The sequence below is a fragment of the Protomyctophum bolini genome, assembly GCF_963924005.1.
Source record: "Protomyctophum bolini genome assembly, chromosome: 9".
NCBI classification, from domain to species: domain Eukaryota; kingdom Metazoa; phylum Chordata; class Actinopteri; order Myctophiformes; family Myctophidae; genus Protomyctophum; species Protomyctophum bolini.
In genome coordinates this window covers 21,478,095-21,502,480 of record NC_137870.1, presented here as the reverse complement: position 1 = coordinate 21,502,480, position 24,386 = coordinate 21,478,095, and the positions used below count along the sequence as shown (strand labels likewise).

At 40.3% G+C, this 24,386-nt stretch overlaps 1 protein-coding gene across 2 annotated transcripts in view; it reads left to right on the top strand.

Moving 5' to 3' along the window:
* gbe1b (glucan (1,4-alpha-), branching enzyme 1b) overlaps window positions 1-24,386 on the top strand; it is an 88,622-nt gene that overhangs the window by 53,703 nt on the left and 10,533 nt on the right. For both annotated transcript variants that reach the window (XM_080772799.1, XM_080772800.1), the window contains 5 exons: window positions 747-857; window positions 947-1,118; window positions 12,099-12,283; window positions 16,783-16,913; window positions 23,670-23,787. In XM_080772799.1, coding sequence (XP_080628925.1) covers window positions 747-857; window positions 947-1,118; window positions 12,099-12,283; window positions 16,783-16,913; window positions 23,670-23,787 — 717 coding nt within the window. The remainder of the gene's footprint in view (window positions 1-746; window positions 858-946; window positions 1,119-12,098; window positions 12,284-16,782; window positions 16,914-23,669; window positions 23,788-24,386) is intronic.

The following is a 24,386-nucleotide window of genomic DNA, read 5'->3' as shown; positions in this document are numbered from 1 at the left end:
TGCTCCATTGAGCAGGCTTCAGGCTGTCAGAGAGAGTGGCTAGTCAAGCTTCCTGCCAATCAGACAGACTTCTTGTCTATCAAGGTTGGCTCTGGGCATATTCAGTTTTCAACCCTCTCACCTCCCAACTTGGTTCACACACCCGCTCTTCTACGTATGTAGTTTTTAATTTCAGGTCGATCTTGATCCTCTGGTTTTGTCCTTTTTTGTGTATTGTACCCCCCACTTGACTGTGTATGGTAGGTTTGAGGAAATAGCACGCATTTGTGATTGCAACACTATCCGAAATAATGCACTGTGTAGACGGGTGATGTGATGCATTTCTTACAATCCTGTATATCCCTCTGACGTCTGCTGATGACCCTTTGGCTGGTAGTATGGATGTAGTTGGGCCCACAGCAAGGAATTGATTTCAGGCTTGGATTTATTGTTGAATCCTCCCAATTGGATGAGAGGGTTTGACCTTGCCCATCGCAGGTGTGGGGGGCTGCTGTATGCCTATCCATGGGCCATAGGGAAGTTATTAAAAACTCCATTACCACCATTCAAAGATAGACATAACTCACAGTGGGGATATAGAGATGTCAAAACAGATGGATTAGGGAAGAAAGTATAACCTAGACAGAAGTTGTCGTGGAAGGAGCACATAGTGTACAGCCAGAACACAATGATGAGTTTTAGCCATCAGTCAGACTCAGAAAGGCTCTCCCAGCTGACCATCTATCATTCCCTCTGTCTCTGCACAGATCCTAAAGGAGTTAAAGGATGAGGACTGGGACATGGGCAATATTGTCCACACACTGACCAACAGACGCTACGGGGAGAAGTGCATAGCATATGTTGAAAGCCACGACCAGGTAGAGTAAAGCCATCTCGATACGTTTTATATCATAGCCATTGTCCAGCTGATGATCATAAAACCTGTGTGAACGTTTGTTTCTCTTAGGCTCTGGTTGGGGACAAAACGCTTGCGTTCTGGCTGATGGACAAGGAGATGTACACCAACATGAGCTCCCTAGTGCCCATGACACCTGTGATCGATCGCGGCATCCAACTCCACAAGATGATCCGCCTCCTCTGTCACGGCCTGGGCGGAGAGGGCTACCTCAACTTCATTGGTGAGTCCGTCGTTATGGTAACAAACACAGAGAGACCCCACCTCGGCTAAGTTCAAGTTAAAGTAGACAAACATAATATCGAAGACCACCATCTATTAAATCATAGCCTTGAGCATTTCCTACAGTTCTGCATCACATCAGATATTTCAGTTCTATCTATCTCATATAGATATGAGATATCTATATCATATTGCTTGTTTGTGAACCTTCAAATAGATCAGAAATGTCTTTATGCTAAGATCACATTTATTGTTATGCATTGACATTGGGAGCCACCATATCATCTTACTTTGCTACTGAAGAGTTACATTTTTTTTATTAAATATTTATTTAATTTCAGTTGAGGAAAATGTGATCTGGTGTTATTTTTCTTTTATAGAGAAAGAAAATATCAAGTTGTTTTTATTTGAGAAGCAGGTGTACAGCAGATACATGGCCCACAGTACGAAGTAATTCCCCCATCCCCTAGGCTCTCCCTCCACCCCTTACTCACTGACAAAAAATAATGAATACCAACATGGTTATTAAAAATCAGAAGTCTGACTATTGGTATTGGTTCTGTACTTCGTAGTACTGTACTGTACTGTACTGTACTGTACTGTACTGTACTGTACTGTGCTGTGCTCAGGGGCGGCCTTAAAGGTGTAGTGACATGAAAAAGACGTTTTTCACACTTTTAGACCATATCCGTGGTCATCATATGGGCATACCTAACAATGGATGCCAAAGAAATGGGAAAATTCTCATTTCTGTGTGTTTTTATATCAAAAGTCCATAAAAACGATTGTATTATTTATTTATTAAAACGAAAACGTGCTGCGTGATGACGTGTAGAGATACACATCGATAAAAGCCAATAAAAATGAAGCTCACCTGTTTAATTCCCCATGTCTGCGCATCCGTGCAACACAGCTGCTTCTGATTACAGATTACTCCGTTTTTATTTCCATTCAAGATAACATTCAGACAGTGTATTACTCGGTTTCAACTTAATCATCACGCTAAAATATGTATCTGAAAACATTATAGGGTAGAAATAAGCCACATAACAGTAAACTGGTTGTGCTGGCCGACCGTCTGATTTATAAACAAACACATACCACGCTGTAGCGCATAGCATTGCTACCGTCCCTAGCTACCGTCCCATCGCCTGAAGGGATGCGACACTCTGATTGGTTCAGAAACTTCAGACCGGTGTTTCATGTGGAAACACCATTTTCATGTTGTTCACCATTTCCGTTTCACTACGCCTTTAAGGATCGGGAGGCCCCGTTCATGACGTCATAATTTTAATTAAAGGACCACTTCACCACTTTTCACTAATATCATGAAAATCATGAAAAAGTGGCACGATTCTTTTCTACTCAGTCTGTGTCTCATAGGACGGCTGTGGGCAGTTTAGAAACCGTCTTCCAGTGACATCATCATTAGGCAGATTTTTTTAAAACAAGATTTTTTTTACAAAAATGAGAACGATGACTTCCATTTTCACATTGTAACTTTTCAGGACTATAAAGCCTGCAGTTATTATTAGCTTGTATTCCCCATCGATGATGTCACTGGAAGATGGTTTCTGAACTGCCCACAGCCCTCCTATGAGACACAGACCGAGTAGAAGAAAATTCCCCAATTTTTTCATGATTATTAGTGAGGACCTATTATATGAAGATAGGTTGAAAAGTGGTGAAGTGGTCCTTTAATAATTATTTAAAAAAATAAAAAAAATTGTCTGTGTATTATCGGACTTCAAAGCATGAACAGCATACACAGCCAAGTAGAAAAATACACAACAGCAGCTTGATTAAACAATTTTTTACTTGGGCTATACAATGATGCAATCGCAACTCTCAGCGCTGCTAGTGCAGTGAGTGCACACACTGGGAAGTGGGAACAATTACAACCAAACACAGGTCAATGTGACATGACAGGTCGAGTACCTGCAGTGATTATTAGCTTCTGCCAACAAAGTAGTGGACGTACCGTACAGGATGAGGCTGAATAATAATAAGGCTGATTGGAAGGCTGCGATGCAATGCAATATTACTTCTACTACTACTCCCTTACTATTACTACTACTACTACCACACCTTACTACTACTACTATTTTTTTTAGGCTCGAGGCCTGCTTCAATTGAAACATATATAAGGCCGCCGCCAGCCCGCCACTGACTGTACTGTACTGTACTGTACTCTGTACTGTACTGTTCTTCGTACTACTCTACTGTACTATACTGTACTGTAGTGTTCTTCATGGTACTGTACTTGACCCAGCCAGCCAGGGGGACACATTGCTGTGCATTGGAATGGCTGCACCACTCAAATAAATAAATACACTTAATTAATTAATAGCAATAACATGAAAATGTATCTTGAATAGAATTGTGACCTTTGATTCCAGTCTAAATGTGTATCAAATAAACTGTATTGAAGAGTAATCGACATTGGTTTATATTCAATCTCCAGATCTGAAGTAGAAATTCCAGGCAAAGGCAGTCTAGACTCGGATAGGCTTTTTCAATAGCAGCTAATCCTCAGCCACCGTTGAAGCTCTCTTTATGTTCATCACAACAGTTAAGCTGTTTTGGGTGCATTGACACCTGCTGGTAAGGATAATAAAGTGATAATTAATGATGTTGGAGGTTGACCTTGGCTGAATTGAATGTGTTTTCACACTGGCGGTCTCGTGCTCAATTTAAATACTGCATACCATAGCCTGCCGTATACGGTATCCACAGCATTTTAGCTCCACCTGGTGACTTGGTGTTCTCACCAAACTACAGTATGTTTGCTATTGTAGGATTTGAGATATAATACATCCCCTGTACAGGTTGGATTGATGACGACCCCCCCAAATAATTTGAGGCATTCAATTTAATTTGACTCAATTCCACAGATCAATATTGTGAAATATTGCCAATCTACAAGCTCGCTTAGAGCTTGCTTTTTCAATTTTTTTGTCTCTTTCTTATACTATTTAACAATGTGGCCAATGTTTGATACGTTTTTATAGTACAGTTTGTTGATTACTTTTGTTGCAGTAATGAACTTTTTATTTTCCTTCTTTTCTTCACATCCGTGTGAAGTGAGGGGCGCTCTTATCACATCACATCTTTATATACATCATAATACATCATCTCAATCCGGCCATCCTCACTCAAACTCAAAGCTGGCCATTCATTGTCAATGGCATTTCATTAGTTTGTGTTGGGACAATGTTTGTGTTTACACACACCCTCAAAGCTGGACATAGCCTCCTAATAAAAAGGTCTTAAAAGTCATCTGGGTCATCTGGCTGGACGTAGCCTCCTAATATAAAGGTCTGAGAACCACTGGGATAGATCACAGTGAACAAGATATTATTCAGTTGTCTGCCTGAAATGATTAGACAGTTGACTGCAGTTATATCTGATTCCAAGACAGAAATACATGTTTTGGTTCGGGTTACTCTCAAACCTTTGCCATCTAGTGCTTCAGCCACTTGAGTTCTGTGACAGACACTTAATGTTGATTGACAGGGTAGAAGCTGCTCCAACCAGTGTTAAAGGTCTTGGCTTTAACACAAAGTGTATATTATATATTTATGTACCTAATAATCTGACGAGATTATTCATGAATATGAATGGTATGAATAGTAGTAGAACAGTAAAAGAAAATAATCTCAGTGTCCCTTTTTGGATTCTAGTCTAACCCAGTATAAGAATTCACCATATTCACCAAACCAGGAAGAATTCTCACAGATCTAAGGCGCGATTCATACTCTTATTTTAGAGCCGAATAAAAGTCGGTTCGGCTCTGTAGAGCAATGTGACGTCATTTGAGGTTCAGGCGGGCGGGTACTGTCCTAAAGTCGTCTCTTCGGTGCTACTGAAAATTTCTGACGAGCCGAAATCATTTCGGCACTACAGCGGTAAAATAGGAGTATGAATCGGCCCTAAGATGTCACCTGGTTGTATACCAAATGTACCACAATGAAGACTGGTGTACTGATCACTATAACTATGAAAATAGAGTTTTGAAAATCGTGAAGTGGATGGCAGAGTTCACACCAACTATATAAAAAATGAAGATGAATGCATGTTGTGTTTTCAATAAATGGCTGGCATACATTATACATGACGGATCCGGCTTGGTTACATCAATTAATTAATTACCGACTTGTGTGATATCAATTCTGAAGGAGTAGTGTACCGATTTGTGTGAGATTTGGATAAAATCTAAAAATGCGAGTAATCTAAAGAAAATTTCTTTAGATTACTCGCATTTTTTGATTTTTTTGTGTGTGTGTGATTTTTACAAAACACATTTAATGTGTTTTGTAAAAATCACACACACACAAACACACACACACACACACACACACTATCGGATGGACGGAGTGTAAAACATACTCTTTCCCCATGTCTTCGGCCTGGGACAAAAATACAACGGTGAACCACATAGTTGTAGAGTAGAGTGTGAATGGCCTTTAAACTTGTTGAGCTCAATTTCACCAATAACCCTGAAGGACCTTAGTGATACTATATCACACACATGACACTGTCCCCGGACAGTCCCCTAGGCCTAGGTTAAAGGTTATGTTAGGCTCTGCTGTAGCCTGCTGTATGGTGTGAAATGCTCTCTCTTCACTGGTTGAATTTCTCACTATTTTAACAAGGCAGTTATTACGGTAAAAAACAAACACAGCAGACATGGCAAAGTTTTGTGCATTAAGCAAAAGCATTAGGGAAGTGCTTCAACAAAGAAAAGAAAATCAAAGTAAATACAAGATGACACGCCATGTCAATGGATCAATGACTACAGAGTCATTTAGCCAGTGCTGAGCAAGAACAAATCGTTTGAGCAAGCAAATCAATTTGAAGTGCCTAGCTTACAGAAACCCATCTATTTACTCATGGCCAATGGCAAACACCAGACTGCAAGAAGACACAGGGAGCATCAGTATGTGTGATGTCGAGAGATGGATACTGTAAAGGTTGTTGGAGTGTCATTGACATAAAAGTGGCAAGAGGCATGGCAGTAATGAAACGCCTCAGTGGGTTTATCATTACGTCAGCAGGGATACAATGGAAGGAAGCACTATTACCTCCTGACTTTCAGAGCTCACACAGACGTAAGATAACCTTGCAGATTTAAAGTCTACATTATCGAGCTAATAAGATTGTCAGGATTATACAAACCTATATTGCAACTATCAACCATTATATTTTAGTATTTTTCTCTGACATTCCAAATGGATGAAGCGATGATTTTTCTCAGACATTCCAAATAGATGAAAAGTGATCCATGTTTTCAATTATTTGGCTTTTGATGAAAATGTCAATAATATGTCAGTTTTTTTTTTTACCATAACATTTACCAGAATGTCTTATTTACTGTGCAGACCTTGGATTTTGAATTTGCAAGTGTAGTCAAAGTAACAAAATCTTTTTAGCAGACCTTTGCAAATAATCATTATGTCCACAGTGCTTAAAGCCTTATCTGCCTGCCCCCCCCCCCCCCCCCCCCCTTATATTTTAAAGCACTTTACATTTTTACAAATCTCAAAAGTACTACAGTATTTAAAATATCTACAGATTTTGCCTTTCTAGAAACCCACCACCAATGGAAAGCACATTGATCCATGGCTCCTTTTTGTGCTGCTAATTACTGAGGGGCCTGTGTCACCGTCTGGTGCTTATCTGATGCAGAGCTGTGCAGGGGAGTAATGGTTTAGCCAGCTTGCAAAACTGTCTAAACGCCCCCCCCAGCCCTCCCATGGCCCCTGTTCTCCCCTTGCCTGCCTGTTTCCTTATATCGCACCTTTTCAAGACATGTTCCGTTTAGCGTTTTGGGTTTTTCTTTTGCTTCCCCAGTCAATCGTCGATATGGAGAGTTATCCTTGAACAACACGGGAGTACATTATTTACGTATAATACATAATTATTACGTATATATTTATGATTTATTTTTATGATTTTTATTTATTCTTTACAGTATGGTAGAGGATAATGCCAAATAGGGGCTGAAACCAGTCTTACTCCAATTGGCCAAAGGGTGCTATAGCAATCGAAATGAAAACTGAAGCAACTTGGACACTCAGGCATGAAGGAAGCATGAGTTCAAGTCCGTTGCTCTCCCCATGTCCTGACTAGGTTGGTGGAGGGTGTGTAGAGCCCAGGATCACATTAGATGATTGACACGGGTGAAAAATGGGTTACAAAATCGTGGGATACATTTTTTCTTTTTTTTAAAAATGAAAACTGAACAGGCATAAATCATGCCTCGTTTGGCCAAAAGCCATGTGTCACTTTGACCAGTAAGCTCCGCTCTCAGAAGTTTGAAAAAAGCTTAAACCATATTTTCTTTCTGGATTTTGGAGCAATTTGCATTCAACGTTCTACACACAATCTATAGACTATTACCTGAAATCCTAGTTGAAGAGAACGTATATATCTCATCGCTGCAAGCAGAGGCCAAGGAATGCAACAATAACAAAAAGTGTAAAATCTGCCCAAAATTCAACTGTAGGTTTCGTAGTACACCCACGTCGCCACGGCATTTATAAAGTGATCGCAAACAGCTGATCCTTCCTTAATTTCGTTCCGACGTTAATAAATGTGACGGCCGAAATCTTTCTGGCACGCCCTATGAAATCAAGCCTCGCCCTCGTTTTTGCGACATGAACAATTGCAGTACGACCTTGGAAACCATAGTTACATGACGAAAAAAGTAAATAAAAACGTTTCCCCCGCTTGCCTTGCCTTGCTGCCCGCCTCTCATACACACAAGCACAGACGCACGCACACGCAACTTTCACTGTGTCACTGTGTCACTGTGTGTTGTTAGTTGTATAATTATTAAAGTATTTATTCATTTAATATACAACAAGATTAGTGAACGAAAACCTGAACCTGTGATTCTGTGAAGCATTAATTAAATAACATTGCTCACGTCATTGCAATGAGTTTGGACGCACGCACAGCCTGTGACGAATGCTGTTTTGCAAATCTCCTCCTCCGCTCCTGTTCTGTCTGTCTATGTCACTGTCGTGACCTGCATGCTCGTTTATGACATTACTGTATATTAGACTCCCTACGCAGACATGTTTTTTTTCCTGGCACACGTTCAATTTCAAGGTTTTGCGGAAATGGTAAATCCGGCGTGCACCCACATTTTGGCGTACGCCGAATTGATAAATGAGGGCCTATAAGCGTGTCTGTTTGGGGTATAGACAGCTCCAATACCGCTGGGTGACCATTCACACAGAGCACTGTAACTGCAGCCTGCAACCGCTCAGTTCACACAGGTGTGATTTTTTTCTTATTGCTTAGCCCTGCTTCTTGCAGCTATATTATATGTTTGATTATATGTTTAACTGACAGGTAGTAACCCCCCCCCCCCCCCCCCCCCCCCAAGAGAGGACGTACTGTATAGGGCCTTAGTCCTACTCCTCCTCCCAGCCAACACTCCCCACTGACAGGTAGTTACCCCCCAAAAGGGCATGTGAACTCAAACCCACAATTCAACAGTTTGGTTTTAAGATGTTGATATTCATTTTGTATTCATCCGTAGGACCCCAAATCACACCTTGGAAAGCATGAGTGTCTATTTCAAACAAAGTGTTTTTTGACTGGGGGGGTCATATTTTGACAGGAGAAAATGCCTGTCATAATATGACCCCCCTGTATTAGGATGTTGATATTCATTCATCAGCCAACACTCCCCACTGACGGGTAGTACCCCCCTCCCCACTGACTTGTTTTAGGTGAGAACCTACCATAGGTACAGTATAAGACCTATGTATATGAGTTTCCTTTCTCACGGTCTCACCTGCACTTATTTCTGTCTTTTAATGATGTTGCCTTTTTTGTACTGTCTTTATTGTGCGAATAAAATTGCAATAAATAAATAGACCGGAGGGCGAACCGGGGACTTTCTGATTCCCAGACGGCCTCTTTGCCCATTCAACTATGGCCACAGCTTAAGGAAATGGTAAAATCTAATGGAAGTGTGCATGGCACATTTGACAGCTGGAACAAACAGTCGCAGACTAAATGGACTGGATGACTGGAGATCAACTCCATGTGGCTAACATACTATAACATTGGGGAAGTGAAAGTACACAGAAGTTAGAGATTAGTGAATTTATACAGCCAATTAAGTGAAGTTATTTTGAAAGCTTTTATCAAAGTGTGCATGCGTGCCCCTCAGGGGGCTCATAACCTTAGGTGGTACTTTACGAGTCCTTTACCAAATATGTGCAGGTATGCTACTATGCCAGTATGCCAATATTGCAGTATAGTAGTATAATAATTCAGTATTGTAGCATATTTACATTTTGGACAATTTCTAAAGCCTGATCTTTGCTTTGGTGACGAAGTGCTATGAGATCGCTCAACAAAACGTGGCTGAAGCATAAATCAGGCTTATGGAATCTTCATGTGTTTTGTCTCTTCAGGGAAGGTTGACAATCTCACACTCTGTCCTTGACATCCCTTCAATCCCATCAATACAGTCCTCGCTATCATACGTTCATACCTACTTGCTTTTCCAAGTGGGCTAAGACAATATATCATCTTATTCAAGGTTACTCTTGAGTCAAGATGATCACTCCAGTAGGATCTGACTCTGTCATTTGCATACATTATACTGCATGCGCTGTAACATGGGCTCCTGCATGACACTCAAATTGTATTACCTGCCTCAATCTAAATATTAAATGTTAGTGGGCTAGATTTTTTTTTTAATTGTAAATATGCATCCTTTTCAACTAATGGAAATATACATTTCTGGAAAATAACATTAGTAGAATTACTCGAAATATCTTCTAATATTTATTATCTTTTCAAGACGAATCTGTCTGATATTTCATATTCCATCCTAATTGGCTAACATTGGCTTTCAAAGTTTGCAGGATTGGCCTCAAATCATGAACGCAGCATGCAATTTACGTGAAATCTTTCACAGACTTTCCTACTAGGCTGAGGAATATATCAACCGGTGGATTTTTGCAAAACACGTTTTTGGAGCAAAATCATCCAATTGCAATCCAAGGTGTAAGAAGAAATGGCACCCTTTTCACATTGGCCTATTATAGCACCACCAGGAGGCCACAACCTGACCTGCCCTGGTGGAGACCTGTGCCCTGAGGGGCACTTTATCTAGTTACATTCTATTGTGGTTGGCGAAGATTGAAATCCTCAAATCATGAATGCAGCGTCCAATTGCTGTGAAACTTAGCACACACATTTCCACTACATTGAGGAACAATTGCCACCCTTTAACATTGCCCTATTGCTCAATACTAAACAATGCATGCACACAACAAACGTTCCTGACCTGGTGGAGACCGCACTTTTTCTAGTTTCCCTCTGTTTTGGTTGTTAGTCTGAGGTTTAATTCTCTTCTTGACATTTCTTTCATTAGTGTGAGATTTATACAGTATTATTTGCATACAGTGACAGTCATAAGAAAAATGTCTCTCTCTTTCTCACTAACTCAACTGCTCCCTCCCTCCATCCATGCCTGCCCTCACTTCATAGCTGTGCTAATTCCTAGGCATGCACTGCGTCATGCTTGTTCAACTGGCAGCCCATGGTGGCTTATTGTTTGTTACTTATTTTCAAATTAGCTGTCACTCGTCCGTTCCACTTCATCCCTGTGCTTTTCCATAGCACTGAATAAACACTATTCTATATTCTATAGTCATGCTACTTCCTCCGCTTGTCAAAGCCTTTCTTTCCCTCCCTGGAATTCAATTATCCTGACTGTTGTTTTATGATGTTGTCTTGACATCTGATGACGGCTTCATTATCTCATCCCTTGGGATGACATGACTGTGCTGTTGTCTCGGAGACCTCTGGGAGCTTTCCTTTTTCGCTCCTTCTGTGATGCAGTTTTTTACTGCTAGTTTTATATATGTACTCTTTTCTTTTCTTGGTTTCTTTTAATTCAGTGTGTACAATCAACAGTCTTAATGTAGGCAGAGAAAAAGATAGTTCTCCTCAACATTTTCTTTTTGAATTACTGGTGTCGGGCTTATGAATAGCTGCAGTTTTTTCCAGCAAGTTCCAGCATTGAACTTATTGAGAGATATTATAGAAAATAACGCCTGGTGAATTAATTTGGCATAAATGTTTTGAAAACATTTTGATCCTGGGGTTTAATTTGTGCAAAATGTACCATTGTTTTGTTTTGTCTAATTAGCTGTTCTTGAAAGATCTCCTTGGGGATTTAAAGGGCATATTTGGTGACATGTGGCAGGTGCTTCATCATGCAGATATACAGTACGGATAGTACTGAACTTAAATGTATTCATCGAAAACTAGTTAGAACTTGTCTTTGTGGTATTTGTGTTTTTGTTCTCAGAAACCGTTGGTCTGTCCGAATTGCCACCTCGGGTCATATGAGACACACATGCTAACGGCGGGCTCCACCGGGCGTGTTGCGTCTCCGTCGCGTGCGTCAAAAAACGAACCGGGGCAATTTTAATGCAGTCACGCAACACAACGCGGGCAGTGGAGCAACCCTTCATTGATTAAAAAGAGAACATTCCCTGACGGTGACGCGACGCTGACACGCCCGATGGGGCCCCGGTGTAAGTTTGAGACCTTTCGGTCTGATGCCTTCCGAATTATGCCTGGGACAGAGTGACACAGACACACACAAACTATAAATTATAGTAACCTATAGATGTGGAAAAACCTCACACAGAATTCAGTTTATGGAGAAAATATTTGAGGATGTACGTTATTGGCCTACTGGCACAATACATTTGGCACGGATCAGTCCAATGGTTTGTGAGATTAGTCGTGGACAGTCACAGTCGCACACACACACACACACACACACACACACACACAGGTCCTATTCTAGATGACTCGCCTCTATGCCGTAAAGAAAGTACAAAATGCACAGAACAGTATGGTGTCTTAATTGATAGGGAAGGTGTCCCCGTTGTTTCATTATGTACATATTTTAATAGTCTCTCCTATATTGCAGGGAATGAATTTGGCCATCCAGAGTGGTTAGATTTCCCCAGAGAAGGGAACAGTCAGAGTTACCACTACGCCCGGCGGCAGTTCAACTTGTTGGAAACAGATCACCTCCGCTACATTCAACTCTATACCTTTGACCGGGACATGAACCGCACTGAGGACAAGTACGGCTGGCTGGCCGGCATGCCTGTAAGTATGTAGGACACACAACATACTACCGGAATGCACTCACACATCCACAAGAGGTGTATGCTGTTACGTCCCTGCGTCACACACACCCCACACACACACACGCATGCACGCACGTGCACGCACGTGCACGCGCATGCGTGCGCTCACGCACACACATACACACACACACACACACACACACACACACACACACACACTCGTATTGTGTAAGGACATGGTGTGGTTGTTTTTATCACATACTGTAGCGTTTTTTCAATTACATCCAGTGCATCAGCTTATCGAACATTGTTTCATGTTCTCTGTAATTCTACTCTCAGGCTACGTTTGGTATACAGTACCTTTAGCCTTTATTTTTCTTTCTGTTTCTCTAAATTGAGGAGCAGTTCTCAGACAGGTGGAGGTTTCATTTTTGGAAATGTCTTGTTTCTCTGGCTGCTGTCAAAGTGAACAGTAATGGATTTCAGCTTTTCTATGGCTCTTGGATTGATACATGTGTTGATGATGTAGCATGGTAAAGCACTGCAATGGGATGATGCAAGAAGCGCGTCTGTGTAATTGATTCAAAAATACCCATGGCAAAGGCTCGTCAAATGCAGGGACGTAGGGACCGGCGAACGGTGCCGGAGATTAACTGGTAACAGACAGACGGACGGACAGGGTCAAAAACGTAGTCTTCGTGAGACAATGAACCTGCATCATTGTCGAGTTCTCTCTCATGATCGGATTAAATTCTGTAGGTATATATTTTTAACTAAAATATATAATTTACACACACTTTAACTCTGAGAGTGTACACATATTTTAACCAAAGGGTTAGAGTTACAAATGGATACAATAACATAACACTGAGGATTGGTATTGTGTACTTCACCTTTCTGTGTTACTTTTTGACCTATTTCTCCACACCAGCCAGACGGTCGCATCGGAGTGGGAAATGTATCAGAGAACTTAATTAGGACCATGTCTGGTTCACAAGGCTCATTTCCGCATATTAGTCTATCAATCAAAAGTGTGCTCTGACTCTCTGAACGTGTGGGGCCTCTCACCACTGGGTGAAGATGAACCTTATTAGATGTATGGGGAAGGGAGAGGCAGGCAGGCTGGCTGGCTGGTTTCTACTCTCCCTGCGGGAAAAGCTCATCCCCAAGGAGGCGGCTGGCGGGAAATGAACATACATTTGGCACCATTACTGACCCTGCTATACACTTCAGGCGTTCTCCTTCCTGCCTGTTTCCATACTGCTCACCTGAAGCCATGTACAGTAGATGGATGCACTGCAACGGGTACGTTATATCATTGTCTAGTCATGCTCTCCCCCAGTGCTGATGACCTAAATACTGTAAGGTGTGGAATGGAATGTTTCCATCATCTTACAACATTACAGTATATGTCCACATATGTGACCGATTCTGACCGAGGATAAGTCATTGAGATTTTTTTAATTTTCGTTTTGTCATGTCATGTGAAAGCAGGGAATCATAGCTTCAAATTGACATATTGGTTGTTCAGTTCACCCACCAGTTTTGAAGATATGGCTTATAGAGAGTCTTGCAGAAAACAGGCTTGAAAGGTTCACTTCTTTGGACTCTAACATTACACCTAGATACATGTTTAAGCATTTATTTCATATTTACATGCTCTTGACATTTATTTCAGACATGCTCTAGTATGTGAAGAGTCTAGCCTCTGCTATTAACTCATTCTTTGATGAAAAAAACAAAACAAAAACAGTTTTTCTCCTCTCCTGAAACAGCCAGGAGACTGTCTTTGTATCAAAAAGAGTTGTCTTTACAGTGGAAACTACTCTGACATCTTGTAATTTATACCGCGTGAGATATTTTTTGTCACTGCGTCACCATAATGAAATATTATGAGAAGTGGGTGCTATTGATACAGTGCCGGGGGAGCAGTTACTAGTTTGTCTGTCCCTGTCTTGGTCAGTTGGGGACACTTCGACACTTCGACTGGGTGGACTGACTGAGGGCGAACCTTCTGATTACCAGATGGCCTCTCTAGCCATTATAGCCCCTCCTATCTACTGTTTGCGTTCAAGCGAGTCTCCCTGATACAGTACTTAATGCCCCTAAAGCTCCAACTTAACTTGGCAAACGGGCCTTCATGTGTGCTGCTTGCAGACTGATCTGAAGCTTAAGGACGTGATCACACTTTGGTCTTCCAGGAGTTTACTGTCAAAGCTGATGGCATACTCTGTTTTCTCTGATGGCATACTCTGTTTGACTGTTTTTATAGTTTGTTTATGTTTTATGTTGTGCATGTTGCAACTTTGTCCTGCTGCAACCCTGAACAAGCTCCCTCCTGTATATCAATGGGATTTTTTTTAAAATAATTGTTAAATAAACATTTTAAAGCTGCAGAACATCAGATAACCCAACACGAATTGTCATGAGGATAATCTACATTATAACTTGATTCTACAGTATATTTAAATGGCATTGCTCAAAGGGGGGTGAGGTACTGAGTGAAAATGTTGCTGCTACAGGAACTAGTGAATTTACCACTTTCAACCTGGCATCCCTATTTTGTCTCTGTATTGTCAAATATTTTCAAAGGTTTTCAAAAATTCACCATTGTACAACAATTCAAGTGGGGCTTAAGTGGTTAAGAATATAGGACGGTGATGTCACGTGAAAGTGCACAATGCACTTGCCACTTTGAAGATGTGAATTTAAAGGGGCAAATGCTGTACATGAACCAAAGCCCCCATTAGTTCAGAGATAACATCACTGGTGGTCCTGCTGTGATGTATTAAACCAGACCAGTGCTCTCTCTAAGCAGTCTCTGGCCTCCTGAAAAGATGTGTAGTAGTGAACTTCAAAGGGGCAAATGTACATGACTGGAAGCCCCCGTTCAGTGCCCTGCTGTGATGTACTCTAGACAGAATTGTGCTCTCTCTCTCTCTGAGCGGTCGCTGGCATCTGGAGGCCTCTGTTTATGCTCATATTCTATTTATACCACTGGTGCTTCCCAGCAGGTGGGTTGTGACTTGACAACAGCTGACCCGTAATATTGACTTATTTCCATAACTAAAAAATCCATTGCATGGATGCACCTGGGACGTATCCTCAGTGATGTATCCTGAGGTCAACAGGGTTTCAGGTCTACCAACATCATACCCCTCACTCAGGCGACCCAGCCGGGGTGATCAAGTTCCGACTTACAGTACCCTCAATCAGTCCCACTAGGGCAAAACCAGGGCCACACAATCTGTTAGTTATAGTAACTTTTATTGGAAGTTGACTTGAACCAACTTGAGAAAATCTCAAAAATATTCATGATACGAAAACGAAGTAATTTTGGTCTCATCATTTATTATACTGTATATATACTATAGCTAGTAACTACAGTTCATGTATCACTAGATACATGAACTAAAAAATAGGATGGCTTTATGCTAATGATTAACTGAATGAATAGCATACAATATATTTAGCTAAACGAATAAAATATGCATTTGTACATTTAATACAGTTGGATGCAGTTTAATGTCTTTGCAGATGCAGTTAGCCAGTTATGAAACCATGCATTGAAAACCCGGTGTTCCGGGGAAGGAGAAACATGTAAAAAGAGTTTGCTTGAAGATTGAAGACACCTCTTCCTGTAACCTCCATACTCTGCCAGTCCAATTGTCAAGGGGCATATTTCCCTATTCATTATTTGAATATTCTCCACTGAAAATTGGCTGGGGGAACAAATCGCTAAAAATAGGGGGGTTTGTGTGACATTGATAATCTACTAATGGCACGTTAACAGTGGCTCGCTCCACAGGAGAGTCATGTTGGCTTCATCATCTGCAGCTGTCCAAGGCTGACAGCTTGTGCCTCTCATTGCCCTGAGCACCTGCTCTCAGCTGATGATTGTCACCTGAAATTAGATGTATAGATGGTTTTAGCCGTTATATTTGGATTGGAAACACAATGTGTACTGCAGCCTTCACCTCACTTAACCACTTAATTTTATACCTTGTCTGTCTGAGAAAAATAATGGGAAGCTCCGCACACTCAGATCTGCGCCCAATCAATGTATTTATTTAGCAAGCTTTCGGTCTACTGACCTTCTTCTGGCATCCCTTGTCTGTCTGCAAACATAGACACTATTATCTATTTATTTATTTATTTATATATATATATATATATATATATATATTTCACTATTTTTTAAATAGTTTCAAAATGTTTGCAAATGTCATCCAATAATGATCATTTCCAAAATAGAGGTGTATTTAATAATAAAGTGGAAGATGATTATTATTTTATAAAGCAGTGGTTCTCAAAGTGCACAAACATTATAAACATAACATATCATGCGTAGGGCACCCAAATGCTTAGCAGCAGCCCTGGGTCCCTGGCAAAAGATATTTTCACATACTGTAGTGCCCAAAAACAGATAGTTTTGGCGGTCCTGGAAATGAAAAGATTTGATAATCACTGTCATAAAGTAATAATAACTTGACTTGTTTTGTTCTTTGTCCCATTTAGGCCTTTGTCAGTGCCAAGCATGAAGGAGACAAAGTCATTGTGTTTGAGAGGGCAAATGTGCTGTTTATCTTCAACTTCCATCCCACTAAGAGCTACCAGGACTACAGGGTGGCAGTGGAGGCCACTGGAAAGTATCCTTTTACATCTATACTGTACATGTGAATGCATGTTTGATGATTTGATTATCTTATCACATGCTTGCTATGGATTGACAACCTGCAATGCACACTGCAGTTTGTAGTAAAGTAAAATGTTTGGGGTTAATGCATTATCACTGCTAACCCTTAGCAGTGATAAAGGGAGAATTAGATAAAAGATTTAGGGTATCAATAGGTTACGTACAGTGCTCAGTCTTAATGCCACAGCAACATTGACTTAAGCGTTTCTTTGTACTAGTACAGTATACATGTACAAACCTCCACATGCTGAACGGCTGAACGGCTCCATGTGTGTGTCAGAGGAGGCATGTCGTTCCCTCGCCTGGCCAACAGTGTGGTTGGCAAAAACGGTGTACATGGGGGAATTGATGATGACAGAAAATAACAAAAAGAAATCACAACACTGCAGTATATGGCTGTCATTTGTCAGACTTGCACACTGTGCTGAAACAGAATATTGCTGACACACCCACATCAGGACGCCACATGCATGGAATCGGTTTAGGATTGGCGAAAAACTGTACTGTACTATTTTCATATATTCTCTTCATTTCCAAAGTGAACTGAGTATTAAGTTACTATTTCCTTCCTATAGCTTGTTGTAAAGTTGCCAAATTCTGATGGAAGTTTCAGACAGATTGACCATTTGAAGAGAATATACAGTACATTGATAAATACATTTGCAGTGCACTACGCAGCCTTCAAATCTAGTCCTGTATTGATCAGAGTCAATACAGGACTGTATACATAATACATATATGCAATACATTTTGTATTGAGTCCTGCACTGATCTTTTTTCTGGTGTGTCTATTGTCATGGTAGACCCCTGAATCAAGTTTGAGGTGGATTGGAGCAACGGTGCGCCTTGACAACTTGTGCATCGTCATTGTGCATGGATTTATATAGCGCTTTTATAGGGCTTTACATAGATTGTGCATTACATTCACCCATTCACAGACACGGACGCACGCGCGCACACACACACACACACACACACACACACACACACACACACACACACACACACACCATGCAAGAGTGAGTAGAATAAACTAGTGGCCCTTTAGAACCAATTAATCATCTTTTGAGAAGATGTATGCATTTGGGAATGGATGATGAAATGTAAAGATTGTGTCAGGCTTTTTATTTAGATTTAAAGTAAATGTGACTTGCATTGACCCCTGATTTTAATGGGGTGTTTTCTCTGAGGAATATCCTTTTGTGATACAATTTTAGCAGTCAACAGAGATATGAGTCGGTTGTTTATAGTGGCATGATGTTATTAGAGAGAAATAATAGCAGAAGGCAGTGATTCAGAAAGCACTCTCTTTAGCAGCCAGGCTGTCTGTCTTCCTAAAGAGCAGCACAGAGGAATTTAATGAGTCCCATAGTTGTGATTACAGCAGGCTTAATGATTAGGTATGTGAATGGGGACAGAAAAGCTACAGATTTGGATTTATTATAAAGCATATTAGTCTTAGCTGGTTCTCACAATATATCATGTCAATACATTGTATTCTGGATGGATAGGAAATTGCAGTTCTTTTTCACCTATGGCTCAGGTAATTTGATGGCATGGCAAAACTTTATTAGTTTGACTTTTTCAAATCAGCCCATATGAAGAACAATTAAAATGTAAAAAATGATGTGCATTTTCCTGATCATTTCCAATCTGATCTAATACAATTCCTAATCCATCGGCCAGTTGGAATAGCACTAATTGTAGGTTCTGACTTGTGTTGGTGTGTGAACTTGGGCACTCTGCTAATGGCCTTGCTCCTGTTTGAGGATATATTCTCATTTAGATGGTTTTGCTGCTTTTTCCCCTCCCACTGCATTATTTAAATATTTAAAGAGAGGCCTCACTGTGTGTGTGTGTGTGTGTGTGTGTGTGTGTGTGTGTGTGTGTGTGTGTGTGTGTGTGTGTGTGTGTGTGTGTGTGTGTGTGTGTGTGTGTGTGTGTGTGTGTGTGTGTGTGTGTGTGTGTGTGTGTGTGTGTGTGCGTGCGCACGTTGGGGGGTGAGAGGAAAGGAAATGCAAATAAATGTGAGGGCAAAGCTCTGGCTGTCATTATACAGAGAAGCAGAACAAAACACAGGCAAATGTGTGAGGAAGGTAAATGCTGCATGTGTGTGCGAGGAGATGCAGATCCTCCGATGGGAATGTGTGCAGAGGATCCAATTAGGGGGAGAAGACAGATGAAAGTGCCACTCAGAGGCAGGGGAGGTAAACAAGACAAGCTCCAAGAATCCAAAAGAGCTTTTTCATTAAACTCGGCCGTCACATCCTTATACTTGCTCAAACCTGTGCGAGGGTCAGGCGTGTCACTGGGATACTCCTCATCACGGTTGCCTCTGAAAAAGATAACTGGACGCGACTGAGCATGTTGTGAACTGTTGGAAAATCGATTCAGTGTGTCTGGCTGTCCTCATTTGGAGCCTTGGAGGCACAGCAAGTGCATTATTTTATGGTTTGTCATATGCATATAATTTGGTTGGACGGACCTAACATTTTCACCGTCTCTTCCCCCACTTTCCATAATTTATACCGATGGGCTACCATCTGCCTTTTTTCACATTCATGCATTGGATCTCAGAAATAAGTTTTTCTTTTTCCCTGTTCTTTCAAACGTTGGTATCACAGAACCATTATTTTTTTAATGCATTTTGGTTATATTTTATTTTTTAAATGGTGTTCACCCACCACAGTCTTCGAACAGGTTTGTGATTTGGAACTCTGTTGTAGGGAATTGTGATCTTTGTTGCAGCACTAGCGCCTCCTACAGGTTGGTGTGTGTGTGTGTGTGTGTGTGTGTGTGTGTGTGTGTGTGTGTGTGTGTGTGTGTGTGTGTGTGGCGCACGCGTCTCGATTTTTCATTTGTATGAGCATTGTTGTTTTTGTTTGTATGGTTTTTCAAGCTGGAAAGCAAGAGTAACCTCACCAATGTCGGCCATTAAAATTCAGTCGACATCAGCTTGGACTGGCACTCAAACCATCAGTATGTTGTCTATTCTTTTCTCTCTCAATGGACACATTCCTCAGGCAGTGAGCTTTATCTGGTGGGTTAGAGTATTTGAAAGCCCAGTTGGATCTTGTCTTGAAGGCTTTACCTGTCTGCGTAGATGGGTCTTTGATGTACACTGTCCGATTAGGCAGCTGCAAGTTTATCAGCTAACGATTCTCCACACAACTACATGATAGAAATTTCCTAAACAGAATTACAGCAGAAGAAGTCACACTTAGTAGTGCTGCCATTATGTAACTTGGAAGCCATTTATACAGTGAATATAAAGTTTTTGCTGCTCCTACAGCTTTTGTCCTGCTACACATAATCTCTGTCTGGACTCAGATGATGTGTCAGAAGTTTGCGGGAGGTGCCTACTGTATACTGTCAACAGAACACACTCTCACTCCCCAAAATGCATATTATGACTTCTTGGGATGCCGTTCCGGGCATGTCCACACTCCAGGAATGCAAAGTGCTGTTCTCAAACCCGCTAAAACATAGTTAAAACGATGGAGGCTTTTTATTATCGCGAGAATGATGGCTTCCATTTTCGCATTGCAACTTTTCGGAAATAGAAAGCCTGCAGTTTCTATTTGCTTCATCGATGATGTCACTGGTGGACGGGTTTCTGAATTGCCCATAGCCCTCCTATGAGACTCAGACTGAGTAGAACATAATTGTGCTATTTTATCATGATCATTAGTGAGGACCAATTATATGAAGATAGGTTGAAAAGTGAAAATAAGAAAGTGTTGATCAAATAGAATCAATTTTCGGTTTACTGCATTGTCTATGTGCGGTGGGGGCTCCGAGATAAACAAAGCGGCGAAAAACCAAGAAAACAGCCTGATGGAGAAACTAAGTGGTGGCTTGGTGTGCAATCATGATCATGGCCAGATTGTTTTCAGGTCATCAATGCCTCCAATCACCATGCTCTAGACTGCCTCCCATGCCTTCAGCTCATTGGGCAATTGACTGTGTTCTTAAATCATCCCCATTTATTCACAAAGGCAGTATTGATTACATTACTTTACAGCTGAACTGCAAGCTGTTGTACCAGCCATCTGTACACTACCAAAGACACAATGGTCAAAATATCGCCAACTACCAAATTGTGCTGAAGCTCTGCTCTGCTCTCCTTACTACAGAGTAGTTTGCCAAGGAGCATTGAATTACTGCAGACATTCTCCAATTCAATTCTAGTCCACAGGCACATGTAAAGTTATGAACGTTAGGCTTTCCTTGCTTTATCAAATTAGTACACAGTTTTCTACTGTGTCCATGTTGGAATTGTAACAATTTTTGTCAGTAAGTCGAGGCAGAAAAGAGAGGTGGGGGCTTCTTACCAGCCAGAAACAATGCATAGACCAGCACTTCTTTTTAATCATCAATATCAAAGCAGACAAGCAGGCAGCAAATGCAGAATTTCCCTGACTACGGGCAGAATGAGGCAATGTCGGACGATCTCACTCAGACCTCAGAGCATAGCCGATGGGGTGATTATTCACCCATCCAATTAGGGGTCTCTTTGCATGTCTGATTTCTCTCTCTCATGGTTTTTGTCACTCCTGACTGCTCCAGCCTAACGCAAATAATGCACTACACAGATGTTCAGGGGTACTTTCAAATCAATGTACATCAAGCTACTGATGTGAGGCACAGCACATTATTGACTGTCGAATAAGGAGGGCATGAGGACTGTACCTTTAGCAAGTGTGTGTGTGTGTGTGTGTGTGTGTGTGTGTGTACAAACATTTTGTTTGTTGGTTTATTAACTTTCATTAACCTTTCTGGTAAAAAATAATAATGATAAAATAAACAGATTTGAAGTTGCTGAACAGAATGTTGGTGAATCCAAAAGAAAGAGTCAAATGATCATAGATTGTAAAGCTTTGCATGCACAGAGAAAGAGTGAGTGATGTTTCATGCACTCAGGCCATTCTTCTGACTCTATATGATGTGTCGGAATTGTGCTACGGAAGCCCTGTGTGAATGAAATTTGTAGATTATTTCACTTTTATTTTGATTTCAAACCATGAAAATAAATTAGACAGTAGGCTACTTGTTTCATATTTACTGTAGATAGATGCAAGTCACAGTATGCCCTCCAGATGTACAGTGGGGGTTGAAAGATTATTATTATTTAATGTAATTCAATTTGCTTCATGTGTAAAAGGACATTTATGTTGTATGCAAACCATTGTCACACAGCAATGTAACGGTTTAAATATGACATTAAAAGGAATAGCATAAAATAAACAATCTAAAGTATGGTACAAAATATATGTAATTTGTTTATTTTTAATAATGCCTCTTTTTTTTCTTTTCATGCATGATTGGAAGCACTTACTACAGTATGACATATGTCATATCGTCTCTGTTGGATGTCCAAAACCGTTGCAGGATTCTAATTCAAAAGCTTGTGGATCTGCTACTTTTGATGCTTTTGTGTGCCAATGTAGTATGATCAATTAGGGTATTAATGTACGGAAAAAACACAAAAGATTAGAATATGGAGATAACTGTTATTTTCAGGAAAATGAACCTGTGTTCCTATAGATCCAATTAAGTTATTTAGTCATTTTGTTAATATTGTTAATTGGTTGAATATTTATAAAACAGACAGACTTAACCACCTTCAATCTGATTTTGTGTTTGTCATACTGTAGGTTAAAACAAAAAAAAGAAAATCCATTAAAAGACTAAAAAGGCCAAAAACACAGATCTGCAAGCTCACAACGTGCCGCATTATGAGTTTCAAGATCATCTGTTTTTTCAACTTCTGAAAAATAGGCCATTCATTTAAAAACAAAAGATGAAATATGGAGATACAATGTTTCTGCCCAACCAAGGTTGCGTAGAGAAGAAAGAGATTGAATTATTAAGTTTGTTTAGTTCGATACATTTTTGATGAAATGCATTATTTATGTAATGAATTGAATACATTAGACCGGCACGCTCCTTGGATGAGCGGTGGTTTTGTTTTCTATTTGTGTTCATCTTGGACATCATATCCTGTGTCACGTCGGAGTGTCCTGATGAGCATGAAATGTGCCATGTACGTGCTGCTTGTGTTGAATTGAAAAAGCAGCTGAGCCGCAGTGCTGGAAAATGTACTCATATGTGTAACCACAATATGAAAATATTGAGTAATACAAAAGTATTGGTATGAAAGCATACAGTACCAAAGTAAACGTTTTGATTGATTGATTGTATAGTTTATTAGACAGAACAACAGAGTACAGTCAAACACTTAGTCCAAAAGGGATAGCACCAAAAAGTCCTTGTGGTCTTGTTTTTTAAATAGCCGATCTACAAGCTCATGACGCAGTGTGTGAGCTTGTAGATTTTCTGTTTTCAAATAGGCAAAATATAAAATAATTGGTTAATAATGAATAATATAATTAATTGTTTGACGTGTTTTATGTCTAGAATATAAATTTGTAAAGTAACTAGTAACTAAAGCTGTCAAATGATTGTAGTAGAGTAAAACAAAAGTACAATATTTGCCTGAGAGCTGTAGAAATCAAGAAATTTGTGTCTAGTTTTTATTAATATATTTAGTTTTAGTCATAGCTTAGTGTTTATTTTATTTTGTTTTCGTCAGTGCAAAAGGGTTGTCGACGAACATTGTTCACCTTATTTTTTGTCGACAAAACACTGTAACATCCTGGCTCTTTTCCCTTGTACACCAGTGCTCCTTAACTCCAGCCCTTGTCAGATACAAAATCAAGCTGGACTCTGATATGAGCGTCTATGGCGGTCATGGACGACTGGACCACAACACAGAGTTCATCACAGAGGCTGAGCCATTCAACGGTCGCTCCAACTCTATGCTGGTAAATATATTTTTTACTGAAGTACTGTAAAACATACAGTAGTGACATACATTAACCACTTCAGCCCTATACATTTCGGCCATTTGAAAATAGCAGATCTACAAGCTCAAATGTGTCACATTTCAAAAGATTTTTTATACATTTTGAATTTGTGAAATGGGACATTCTGCACAATGATGATAATAATTATAGTCCTGAATGATATTCATCTTCACAGTCTGTTCAATCAAACACCCACATCAAAAACAACACATACGTGGCCAAGACAATACAAAACATGTATACAGAACCATCCTATTGGTGGGGCAGTTTGTTTAGTGGCTGAGGGAACAAAACTCATACTAAAACTAACCTTTTTCCATGGCGAGGTTCTGTATCTTTGTCCAGATGGCATGAGGGTTAAAGAAGCGATACAGACGATGATCAGTGTCATTTGATATTGAAAGTGCTAGCCGTGTGATAGCCTTATTGTTCATATCAGAGTGTGGGTGTAAGAAGTGATTACTTTTACTTGTAGTAAAGATGATTTCCGGACTTTTACAGAGTATTTCTACATTGCAGTATTGATACTTGTACTGTACATAAGTAAAACGTTGGAG